Consider the following 13,670-nt stretch of genomic DNA (forward strand, 5'->3'; position numbering starts at 1 on the left):
ACTTAAAAAGCCATCACTTGACCCAGCTATCTTAGCTAATTATAGGCCAATCTCCAACCTTCCTTTTCTCTCAAAGATTCTTGAGAGGGTAGTTGTAAAACAGCTAACTGATCATCTGCAGAGGAATGGTCTATTTGAAGAGTTTCAGTCAGGTTTTAGAATTCATCATAGTACAGAAACAGCATTAGTGAAGGTTACAAATGATCTTCTTATGGCTTCGGACAGTGGACTTATCTCTGTGCTTGTTCTGTTGGACCTCAGTGCTGCTTTTGATACTGTTGACCATAAAATTGTATTACAGAGATTAGAGCATGTCATAGGTATTAAAGGCATTGCGCTGCGGTGGTTTGAATCATATTTGTCTAATAGATTACAGATTGTTCATGTAAATGGGGAATCTTCTTCACAGACTAAAGTTAATTATGGAGTTCCACAAGGTTCTGTGCTAGGACCAATTTTATTCACTTTATACATGCTTCCCTTGGGCAGTATTATTAGACGGTATTGCTTAAATTTTCATTGTTACGCAGATGATACCCAGCTTTATCTATCCATGAAGCCAGAGGATACGCACCAATTAGCTAAACTGCAGGATTGTCTTACAGACATAAAGACATGGATGACCTCTAATTTCCTGCTTTTAAACTCAGATAAAACTGAAGTTATTGTACTTGGCCCCACAAATCTTAGAAGCATGGTGTCTAACCAGATCGTTACTCTGGATGGCATTACCCTGATCTCTAGTAATACTGTGAGAAATCTTGGAGTTATTTTTGATCAGGATATGTCATTCAAAGCGCATATTAAACAAATATGTAGGACTGCCTTTTTGCATTTACGCAATATCTCTAAAATCAGAAAGGTCTTGTCTCAGAGTGATGCTGAAAAACTAATTCATGCATTTGTTTCCTCTAGGCTGGACTATTGTAATTCAATATTATCAGGTTGTCCTAAAAGTTCCCTAAAAAGCCTTCAGTTGGTTCAGAATGCTGCAGCTAGAGTACTGACGGGGACTAGCAGGAGAGAGCATATCTCACCCGTGTTGGCCTCCCTTCATTGGCTTCCTGTTAATGCTAGAATAGAATTTAAAATTCTTCTTCTTACTTATAAGGTTTTGAATAATCAGGTCCCATCTTATCTTAGGGACCTCATAGTACCATATTACCCCATTAGAGCGCTTCGCTCTCAGACTGCGGGCTTACTTGTAGTTCCTAGGGTTTGTAAGAGTAGAATGGGAGGCAGAGCCTTCAGCTTTCAGGCTCCTCTCCTGTGGAACCAGCTCCCAATTCAGATCAGGGAGACAGATACCCTCTCTACTTTTAAGATTAGGCTTAAAACTTTCCTTTTCGCTAAGGCTTATAGTTAGGGCTGGATCGGGTGACCCCGGACCATCCCTTGGTTATGTTGCTTTAGACGTAGACTGTGTTTCATAATTATTGTATGGCCTTGCCTTGCAATGTGGAGCGCCTTGGGGCAACTGTTTGTTGTGATTTGGCGCTATACAAGAAAAAAGTTGATTGATTGAAGTTGATGTATTCTGCACTAACTCTTCATTCATTTTATTTTTTATAGTTTTTCTCTTTTCTTAAAAAATGACGTCCTTTATTGAGCTCTTTTACTTACTGTCAGCTGTGCTACTTTGCACTTTTAAATCTCTTTATCACGTACGGTATTTCTACTGCGCCCCCTCAGGCGCTTATCTTGTGCTTCCTCTGCACGTATTCTCTGTTAAACTCTTTTTCTCACTTATTTCACTTCAGTCTCTGTTAAACTCTTTAAATAACCTTGTATTACCTTGTATCTATTTGTCAGTATACTCCCCTAAATTAACCCCTACAGCGCATGCTATCAGCCGGCACGTTAGTAACAAATTTCAACACCAATTATTCCCCAAGCATCCAGGTTAATTCTCCACGCATTCTTTTCCGCACCAGAGTTCATGAACATTCCTGACCTTTCACTCACACAGACATTCTTTTTCCCGGGAACACACACACCTTCTGAGCATTTTATCTACAAGGCCTGATAATTTTCAATCTTATCTTTTTTTTTTTAGTCTCTTATCAATTTTCTTAGTCCAGGTTCTTTTGGGTAAGAGGCAATTAAAAATATCACCTGTCAACTTGGGCGGAAATCCCGACTCACTCCTCCAGATCGTGCAGAAATTATAAAAGGTTTCTGCTTACCTTTTAGTCGTGATCACTGTTATTTACGGTCTGGAGGGATGAGCTGGACTGCCCCAGGCTGCCGGAATGCCCCTGGACCCTCCTGAAGCTGGCTCGCCAAGTTCTGTCGCGGCTCGTCTTTAGTCTTCTCGGGATGTCTTCTTTTAGATAACACAAACTAATTGCAAGTGATATGCTAGAAAAAGGACACAACACTTTAGAATAATTCAGCCTTAAGCAAGATAAAATGCACAGAGTTTTTAAGTTTATTTAAGCCTTCGACACAGAGCTTAGACAAACTGAGTCCTCTAGAGAGACTGAATATGACAACCACGCTCGTCTATTTATTGGAGACCCGCGGGCATCGCTCCTCCTTCAACTTTTTTATTTATTTCATTCCTAAGACATGGTTTTCTATTGGAAGCGTCCCCTAGTGAACCCTAAGCAGGTGTTAGGCCATTATTTCAATGTGACAAATGCTCCCATTAAAACATGAAGGATTTACAACTGATTTTTTTAAAAGACCTTCAGCCACAGGTGCAGCTGGCCTGAGGCCCCCCCCGCACGTGGCCTCAGTCACACGTGCAGCTGGCCTGAGGCCCCTGCACGTGGCCCGCGGGAAAGCACCTAAAAGGCCTTGGAAAGCCCCTGACAGACTAAATGACTAATAGAGCCCTTTTTTTTGGGTTGAACACCTGCTAGTTCAACCAGAGGACATACAGTTCGGATCAGGACACTTGATAGTTCATCATAGTTCAAATAAGGACCTAAAAATTCTTCTACAATCCATTGTTTATTGGTTAGATAAAATTGCCAATTACTCCAAAAATATTAGTCCTATCAACTTTCCATTTTCACAGCATTCATCCTTGACCCAAAATACATAAGCATACCAAACTGCAAATGTCAGCTCTCTCTGGTTTTTGCATGATCAAAGCCGCACACACGCATTCACACAGAGGCCACTTGACAATAATAAAATAGATATAGTTTGTACATTTGAATGCACATTTGTCTTTTCTGTATTCTGCTGTATACAGGTGCTTTTATTTTGACAAACAGGCTGTGACAGAAGGCACTAAAAGCACAACACATTTCAATATGACACTTAACCCCTTAAGCCCTAGAGCCTATTTCACCAGAATCACATACCCATACATTGATTTATTTCTCAGCTTGTACAAGGGCTAAAATGCAAAAGCTTGGATCAGCTAAAAGACAGGTCCTAGGGGATGTTGTCGATGCAAAAAAAAAAAAAAAAAAAAAAAAAAAAAAATTTAAAGTAAATAATACTTGGTAGGAGTAAATGAGGTTTTTTCCCCCAAAATTTATGTCTTTATTTGCTTGGCATTTCAGCTGTGGTTAGTTGATATGTGATTGAAGTGGATACTTTTGTAGAGGAGACTTCGCTTGACATTTTGATGTACGAGGGCTGTCAATAAAGTTACGGTCCTTTTTATTTTTTTCAAAAACTATATGGATTTCATTCATATGTTTTTACGTCAGACATGCTTGAACCCTCGTGCGCATGCGTGAGTTTTTCCACGCCTGTCGGTGACGTCATTCGCCTGTGAGCACTCCTTGTGGGAGGAGTCGTCCAGCCCCTCGTCGGAATTCCTTTGTCTGAGAAGTTGCTGAGAGACTGGCGCGTTGTTTGATCAAACTTTTTTCTAAACCTGTGAGACACATCGAAGTGGACACGGTTCGAAAAATTAAGCTGGTTTTCAGTGAAAATTTTAACGGCTGATGAGAGATTTTGAGGTGATTCTGTCGCTTTAAGGACTTTTCACGGTGCGAGACGTCGCTCAGCGCTCTCAGGCGGCGTCATCAGCCTGTTCAAGCTGAAAACCTCCACATTTCAGGCTCTATTGATCCAGGACGTCGTGAGAGAACAGAGAAGTTTCAGAAGAACTTTACATTTTTACACTCTGTCTCACTGTGTTAATGTGTCTGATCAGCATACTGAGGCTCACATTAAACATACTTTATGTTAATTTGCATTTTTACACTCTGTCTCACGGTGTTAAAGTGTCTGATCAGCATACTGGGGTTCAGATTAAAGATCCTTTATGTTAATTTGCATTTTTACACTCTGTCTCACGGTGTTAAAGTGTCTGATCAGCATACTGGGGCTCAGATTAAAGATACTTTATGTTAATTTGCATTTTTACACTCTGTCTCACTGTGTTAAAGTGTCTGATCAGCATACTGGGGCTCAGATTAAAGATACTTTATGTTAATTTGCATTTTTACACTCTGTCTCACGGTGTTAATGTGTCTGATCAGCATACTGAGGCTCACATTAAACATACTTTATGTTAATTTGCATTTTTACACTCTGTCTCACGGTGTTAAAGTGTCTGATCAGCATACTGGGGTTCAGATTAAAGATCCTTTATGTTAATTTGCATTTTTACACTCTGTCTCACGGTGTTAAAGTGTCTGATCAGCATACTGAGGCTCAGATTAAAGATACTTTATGTTAATTTGCATTTTTACACTCTGTCTCACTGTGTTAAAGTGTCTGATCAGCATACTGGGGCTCAGATTAAACATACTATAAATTTTTACACTCTGTCTCACGGTGTTAACGTGTCTGATCAGCATACTGGGGCTCACGTTAAACATACTTTGTTAATTTGCATTTTTACACTCTGTCTCACTGTGTTAAAGTGTCTGATCAGCATACTGAGGCTCAGATTAAAGATACTTTATGTTAATTTGCATTTTTACACTCTGTCTCACTGTGTTAAAGTGTCTGATCAGCATACTGGGGCTCAGATTAAAGATACTTTATGTTAATTTGCATTTTTACACTCTGTCTCACTGTGTTAAAGTGTCTGATCAGCATACTGGGGTTCAGATTAAAGATCCTTTATGTTAATTTGCATTTTTACACTCTGTCTCACTGTGTTAAAGTGTCTGATCAGCATACTGAGGCTCAGATTAAAGATACTTTATGTTAATTTGCATTTTTACACTCTGTCTCACTGTGTTAAAGTGTCTGATCAGCATACTGAGGCTCACATTAAACATACTTTACATTTTTACACTGTGTCTCACGGTGTTAACGTGTCTGATCAGCATACTGAGGCTCACATTAAACATACTTTATGTTAATTTGCATTTTTACACTCTGTCTCACTGTGTTAAAGTGTCTGATCAGCATACTGAGGCTCACATTAAACATACTTTACATTTTTACACTGTGTCTCACGGTGTTAACGTGTCTGATCAGCATACTGAGGCTCACATTAAACATACTTTACATTTTTACACTCTGTCTCACGGTGTTAATGTGTCTGATCAGCATACTGAGGCTCACATTAAACATACTTTATGTTAATTTGCATTTTTACACTCTGTCTCACGGTGTTAAAGTGTCTGATCAGCATACTGAGGCTCACATTAAACATACTTTACATTTTTACACTCTGTCTCACGGTGTTAATGTGTCTGATCAGCATACTGAGGCTCACATTAAACATACTTTACATTTTTACACTCTGTCTCACGGTGTTAACATGTCTGATCAGCATACTGAGGCTCACATTAAACATACTTTATGTTAATTTGCATTTTTACACTCTGTCTCACGGTGTTAACGTGTCTGATCAGCATACTGAGGCTCACATTAAACATACTTTATGTTAATTTGCATTTTTACACTCTGTCTCACGGTGTTAAAGTGTCTGATCAGCATACTGGGGCTCAGATTAAACATACTATAAATTTTTACACTCTGTCTCACGGTGTTAACGTGTCTGATCAGCATACTGGGGCTCACGTTAAACATACTTTGTTAATTTGCATTTTTACACTCTGTCTCACTGTGTTAAAGTGTCTGATCAGCATACTGAGGCTCACATTAAACATACTTTACATTTTTACACTCTGTCTCACGGTGTTAACATGTCTGATCAGCATACTGAGGCTCACATTAAACATACTTTATGTTAATTTGCATTTTTACACTCTGTCTCACGGTGTTAACGTGTCTGATCAGCATACTGAGGCTCACATTAAACATACTTTATGTTAATTTGCATTTTTACACTCTGTCTCATGGTGTTAATGTGTCTGATTAGCATACTGAGGCTCACATTAAACATACTTTATGTTAATTTGCATTTTTACACTCTGTCTCAATGTGTTAAAGTGTCTGATCAGCATACTGGGGTTCAGATTAACGATCCTTTATGTTAATTTGCATTTTTACACTCTGTCTCACGGTGTTAATGTGTCTGATCAGCACACTGAGGCTCACATTAAACATACTTTACATTTTTACACTCTGTCTCACGGTGTTAACGTGTCTGATCAGCATACTGAGGCTCAGATTAAAGATACTTTGTTAATTTACATTTTTACACTCTGTCTCATGGTGTTAATGTGTCTGATCAGCATACTGAGGCTCACATTAAACATACTTTATGTTAATTTGCATTTTTACACTCTGTCTCACGGTGTTAAAGTGTCTGATCAGCATACTGAGGCTCACATTAAACATACTTTACATTTTTACACTCTGTCTCACGGTGTTAACGTGTCTGATCAGCATACTGAGGCTCACATTAAACATACTTTATGTTAATTTGCATTTTTACACTCTGTCTCATGGTGTTAATGTGTCTGATTAGCATACTGAGGCTCACATTAAACATACTTTATGTTAATTTGCATTTTTACACTCTGTCTCATGGTGTTAACGTGTCTGATCAGCATACTCAGGCTCACATTAAACATACTTTACATTTTTACACTCTGTCTCACGGTGTTAACGTGTCTGATCAGCATACTGAGGCTCACATTAAACATACTTTATGTTAATTTGCATTTTTACACTCTGTCTCATGGTGTTAACGTGTCTGATCAGCATACTCAGGCTCACATTAAACATACTTTACATTTTTACACTCTGTCTCACGGTGTTAACGTGTCTGATCAGCATACTGAGGCTCACATTAAACATACTTTATGTTAATTTGCATTTTTACACTCTGTCTCATGGTGTTAACGTGTCTGATCAGCATACTGGGGTTCAGATTAAAGATCCTTTATGTTAATTTGCATTTTTACACTCTGTCTCACGGTGTTAATGTGTCTGATCAGCACACTGAGGCTCACATTAAACATACTTTACATTTTTACACTCTGTCTCACTGTGTTAATGTGTCTGATCAGCATACTGAGGCTCACATTAAACATACTTTATGTTAATTTGCATTTTTACACTCTGTCTCACGGTGTTAAAGTGTCTGATCAGCATACTGGGGTTCAGATTAAAGATCCTTTATGTTAATTTGCATTTTTACACTCTGTCTCACGGTGTTAACGTGTCTGATCAGCATACTGAGGCTCACATTAAACATACTTTATGTTAATTTGCATTTTTACACTCTGTCTCACGGTGTTAAAGTGTCTGATCAGCATACTGGGGTTCAGATTAAAGATCCTTTATGTTAATTTGCATTTTTACACTCTGTCTCACGGTGTTAATGTGTCTGATCAGCACACTGAGGCTCACATTAAACATACTTTACATTTTTACACTCTGTCTCACGGTGTTAACGTGTCTGATCAGCATACTGAGGCTCAGATTAAAGATACTTTGTTAATTTACATTTTTACACTCTGTCTCATGGTGTTAATGTGTCTGATCAGCATACTGAGGCTCACATTAAACATACTTTATGTTAATTTGCATTTTTACACTCTGTCTCACGGTGTTAAAGTGTCTGATCAGCATACTGAGGCTCACATTAAACATACTTTACATTTTTACACTCTGTCTCACGGTGTTAACGTGTCTGATCAGCATACTGAGGCTCACATTAAACATACTTTATGTTAATTTGCATTTTTACACTCTGTCTCATGGTGTTAATGTGTCTGATTAGCATACTGAGGCTCACATTAAACATACTTTATGTTAATTTGCATTTTTACACTCTGTCTCATGGTGTTAACGTGTCTGATCAGCATACTCAGGCTCACATTAAACATACTTTACATTTTTACACTCTGTCTCACGGTGTTAATGTGTCTGATCAGCATACTGAGGCTCACATTAAACATACTTTATGTTAATTTGCATTTTTACACTCTGTCTCACGGTGTTAAAGTGTCTGATCAGCATACTGGGGTTCAGATTAAAGATCCTTTATGTTAATTTGCATTTTTACACTCTGTCTCACGGTGTTAACGTGTCTGATCAGCATACTGAGGCTCACATTAAACATACTTTATGTTAATTTGCATTTTTACACTCTGTCTCACGGTGTTAAAGTGTCTGATCAGCATACTGGGGTTCAGATTAAAGATCCTTTATGTTAATTTGCATTTTTACACTCTGTCTCACTGTGTTAAAGTGTCTGATCAGCACACTGAGGCTCACATTAAAGATACTTTGTTAATTTACATTTTTACACTCTGTCTCACTGTGTTAAAGTGTCTGATCAGCACACTGAGGCTCAGATTAAAGATACTTTGTTAATTTGCATTTTTACACTCTGTCTCACTGTGTTAAAGTGTCTGATCAGCACACTGAGGCTCAGATTAAAGATACTTTGTTAATTTACATTTTTACACTCTGTCTCACGGTGTTAACGTGTCTGATCAGCATACTTTATGTTAATTTGCATTTTTACACTCTGTCTCACGGTGTTAAAGTGTCTGATCAGCATACTCAGTCTCACTTTAAACATACTTTACATTTTTACACTCTGCCGGTGTTAAAGTGTCTGATCAGCATACTGAGGCTCCGATTAAACATACTTTACATTTTTACACTCTGTCTCACGGTGTTAAAGTGTCTGATCAGCAGTTAAAGTGACACAGTTAAGGTGAGTTCTCTGTGTGAGACAGAGACAGAGTTCAGTGAAACAGAACCCTGAGGCTCAGATTAAAGATATTGTGTGTAGCTTTTTGAACACAGCAGCAAATTTGTTAACATTATTTATGACTAATATGTAACGAAATAATGAAATATGAAATGTGTATCTCATTTAAATTAAATCGGCTGAAGTTGTGGCTCTTACAATAGATAAAAACATTACAAATCTTTAATTATTTATTTTATTTGATTTGCCTTTGCTTTAACAAATTTCCAGCCAATTCTGAATGTGCAAATAAACAAACTAAATCCGACAAGTGTTTCATTTATGAAAACCTGCATCCTTACAGCACTGTGGATTTACAAGAAAACAGAATGTCTAATTGTATCTGATGGGAAGCCTTGCGGATTTAAAATATTGGGGAAAACACCACAAACCTTCAATAATTCAACAACTGTGTTTTGTCCGGTAATGAAAACATTCACTGTTTCAGATGTGTGAAACACTGTATTGACTGAAATGGGAATCAGAAATAATCTGTTTTTATCATAAAGACTAAAACGTCTCAACTAAAATTAGACTAAAATGCCACATTCTTTTAGTCAACTAAGATATGATTAAATAAAAATGGTATGTGAATGACTAAATATGACTAAAACTTAAAGGAACAGGTGACAAAATTAACACTGCTTGTGTGTTTGTGTGTCAGGCATGTGTGCTGCCCAGACCAGGTGTCCACAGAGTGACCCGGGTCATGTTGACAGATCTGCTGTTCTGTATGGAGCACGACCATTTTCTGCACCACTCTCTCACTCTCTACAAAGCAATGGTCGGTTAACCACAGAGTTGAAGATGGATTTTCTGACATAATGTCATCACAAATGCCTTTCTGTTTCCAAATAATTTTGTTTGCACTTTTAGTTGTCATCAAAATACCTGTTTGGAAGGCCATGCTTGATTAGTGCTCGTAATCTGAAGGAGCACTCATTGGTTTATGTTCTGTAAAAAGAAAAGTTGGATTCCAAAGTGTATGAGTAATAAAACTAAAGCATCGAAAACTCCCTTTGTGTTAGTCCTTCACAGTGAGTGTGTCGTTTCGCAACAGAAAAATGTCCGATTAATTCACTCACAGACTGATTTCAAACTTTGTAACAGTGGTATTTTATTTTATTTACTAGAAACATTCTAGACGCACATATGTACAATTGGGCAGTGCAGCCTCATTTAAAGTAGACCTGCATTGAAATAAATGCAGTCAGATCTTTGGACCAAAAAATGACTTATATTTACACATAAGATCCTTCTGAATGTAGTAAAGTAAATCTGCAAGTCCAGATCTGTCATTCAACTGAGAAATCTTCATTTGAAAATGACAAATTTACAGCTAACATTTAGCCCTCCGCAAAACTGTCCTCACATCCGGGACACTGCCGAGACGTCAGGGAGAAGACCCTCTCCCAGCATGCATTGCGTGCACCAACTGTAATTTGTGGATTTACGTCAGTTTGCATCTGCACCTTTTTCTTGTCTTATACGGAAGGATCTATTTTTTTAAAAACTTCATATTGTCTTGCGGCACGTTTGGTGAGTACACATTTCTTTTATTTGTGCTTGAAAATTATTTAGGAGGAATTTTTCATACGCCTGTTTGATTGAGTGGTGTCGCATTGAAAATCTGTCTTTCACCTCCGGTGTTACCGTCGCGGGGTACGGAGGCGGGATCCGCAAAGAATCCAAGTCATTAAAAAGATATAAACCTCTCTCAGCGACCACGGAGCTCTGCGGCTCCGATTACCGAGACGTGCGGCGCTGCGGAAAGTCTGTCCTTGCAGCAACAGGTGTCACCGGTCGCTCCGCATCAAAACAGCGAGCATACTCTGGACTTTTGCCAAGTTGGCTGCACCTCCATTCAATAGACAGAGAGGTGATGCGGCTGCACAGCAGACACGGGGGCGATGTGAGTGGCCTGCTTCGGCGGTTACCGAGCACACAGACTCAGTAAGCACAGCGGAGGCAGAGAGCGAGGTGTCGGGGAAGAACGGCGCCCGCTGTCGATGTCGCCGCTGATCTGAGCATGCAGAGCTGTATCTCACATTCATTGCAGCTTACTTTTGGATGTTGAAACCAGGATGTGTATAACAGTAACATTACTAACAGATAAAATCAATTTCAATGCGGGATCGGACTGAAGGCGGGAGCACTCCATCTTCTGCCGGACGTCACTGCAATGAACCGGATGTACAAACAGTTTTCATGGAGAGCCAAATTTTAGCTGCAAATTTGTCATTTTTAAATGAAGATTTCTCCGTTGAATTACAAATTTGGGCTTACAGATTTACTTTACTGCATTCATAAGGGTCTTATAAATACATATCAGCTATTTCTTTCTGAGATCTGACCACATTTATTTCAATGCAGGTCTACTTTAAGGGGAAGCACTAAAGGGTTCAAATATGACTTAATAATCCTACATCTGAGGACAGCCCTCATATGTGGCCATCAGAAACATGGCACTTTCTCTGAGTTTTTGGGCAAATTACACAGCAAAGAAAGTGAAAATGCAAAGAAAAAGTGATGATGCAGTGGAAAGGAAAGTGGAAAGTGTTGCGGTTCGTTTATGACCCAGAGCTCAAACATATCAGGCAAGAGACCGCAGCTACTCTGGCTAGGTGTGAAGGCTAAAACTTACCAAAATGACCTCTCACATTTGCTTGTCTTCCCTTCTCCACTGGGAACTGAAGAAAAAAAACCTGGACTTTTTGCGACTGCTTCGGTGATTGCTGTAATGTATTCAGTTTGCTTTACTCCCATAGCTACAGCCTGTTCTGTCCCAGTGCATTACCCATAGTGCTGTATCTTGCGCATGCACATGTCAATAAGATCCCCAGTTGGCACCTGGGAGCCGAGCGTGGTGTCAGAAGTCTGTAAGAAACCAAAGCTGACAAAAAAGAAAATGGCATTGTCGCAGTTCAAACACCCCAAGATTGATTGGGATACCTCTGATTTTATATCAAGAGTTTGAGAAATTCCACAGTCACGTCACATTTGTCTTTGATGGTCCCCTTGCCAACCTAGCAGCTAAACAACAATCAAGCTGGCTAGGTACGTGGAGGCAGAGAAGTCTACAAGACACTAACCTGGGAAGGAGACAAAGAAGATCCGACAAAGGTACTGGACAAGTTCACAAACTACATCAGACCTCTAAAAAAAATAAGAGGACAGCCACACACTGTTTTAAACAAAACAAGAGCCAAATGAAAGTTGGTAACTTCATGAAGGATCTAAGGCTGATTCTGATGGACTGTGAGTATACTCAGCCTGACGACAATGCTACTGAACGCCAATAATCGCCGGAGTGAGAGAGAAACAAGTCCAAGAATGGCTGCTTGAAAGAGGCAAGAATCTGATGTTGAAAAAAAGCCATAGAACTTCCTCAGCAGTTTGAGTTATCATGAAAACAAATGAAAATCTTCAGAGACGAGGCTCCACAAATATCAGCAGTGTCTGTTAAACCAAAGCACTTCCCGTCGAGTAAGAAAATGCCGTACAAAGGAAATTCTAATTACCAGAAACAAGCATCGGTCAGCTCTTCAAAGAACTGCACCAAGTGTGGAAAAGACCTGTAGCTGCTGTTAACCTGGGAATAAGGTCAGCAAAGAATAAAGCAAGTGCAGTGTTTGAAATTTTGGACACTGCTCAAGAGAATGTGCACTGAAAAAAAATGCTACTTTGGATCAACTTAAAAAAATTGATGTAATTTGTTACAGCTAATTTTTTTAGTTTCTAACAATGTTATATTTAGGATTTTGTAAAGTGATTCCAGCAGATTTAAACTGGAAACTACAATTTTCCATTAGACCAATGTAAATAAGTACTTTGAATGAAGTGCACCGTGTTTCACTTTTTTCAGTGTGCTCAGTGCAGTGACAGCTGAGACACGGCGGCTGATTGCATGCTTTGATTTACTGGAAAGTGCCACAAAGAAGCACCACGTACAGACCAACAGCGATATGGAAAGGCAGTGTTTTCCTGTTGGACTTGATAAATTCCCAGAACTGAAGCACACCACTGGAACTATGCCAAGTAAATACTCTGTAAAGCTCAAACTGGGTGCAAAAGGTGTAGTCCACCCTGAACGTAGGCAACCAGCCACTGTCAGAGGGAAGATAACTGAAAAATTGAATGAAATGGAAAAAGATGGCTACATTACCAAAGTTGAGCAGCCTAATGAGTGGGTGAGTTCCATGGTCACAGCAGTAAGGAATTGCAAAGTGAGGCTCTCCATAGACCCAAGGGACCGGAATAAAGTCATAAAAAGAGAACACTATTCCATGAGCCGCATAGAGGAGGTGGACTCAATGATTCCAGTGCCAAGGTCTTTTCAGTTCTCAGTTCTTCTGCAAATAGAGCTGGACGAGTCATCTTATCTTTCACAACTTTCAATACGCCAACTGGTCGGTTTAGATAGCTCAGACTTTCCTTTGGGATTAACTGCACCCTGAAATCTGCCAGTGCATCATGGACCAGATGCTGGAGGGGGTCTCAGGAGCTATAAGCATGATGGATGGCAGCTTTATAGCTGCCCCCACAAATACAGGATCACGATGCAATTCTGCATTGAGTAATCAAGAGCTACAAGCTAAGCCTCCACAATTCAGAAGATTCAGAC

At 39.3% G+C, this 13,670-nt stretch overlaps 1 protein-coding gene across 1 annotated transcript in view; it reads left to right on the top strand.

The window, feature by feature from the left end:
- The window catches only part of LOC117518196 (transcription initiation factor TFIID subunit 4-like), a 204,765-nt gene extending 194,926 nt beyond the window's left edge, over nt 1–9,839 (top strand). The window contains exon 17 of the mRNA XM_034179253.1: nt 9,711–9,839. Coding sequence (XP_034035144.1) covers nt 9,711–9,839 — 129 coding nt within the window. The remainder of the gene's footprint in view (nt 1–9,710) is intronic.
- The last annotated feature ends 3,831 nt before the right edge of the window (nt 9,840–13,670 follow it).

The sequence above is a fragment of the Thalassophryne amazonica genome, chromosome 10 (genome assembly GCF_902500255.1).
Source record: "Thalassophryne amazonica chromosome 10, fThaAma1.1, whole genome shotgun sequence".
In the NCBI taxonomy this organism is placed as follows: Eukaryota; Metazoa; Chordata; class Actinopteri; order Batrachoidiformes; family Batrachoididae; genus Thalassophryne; species Thalassophryne amazonica.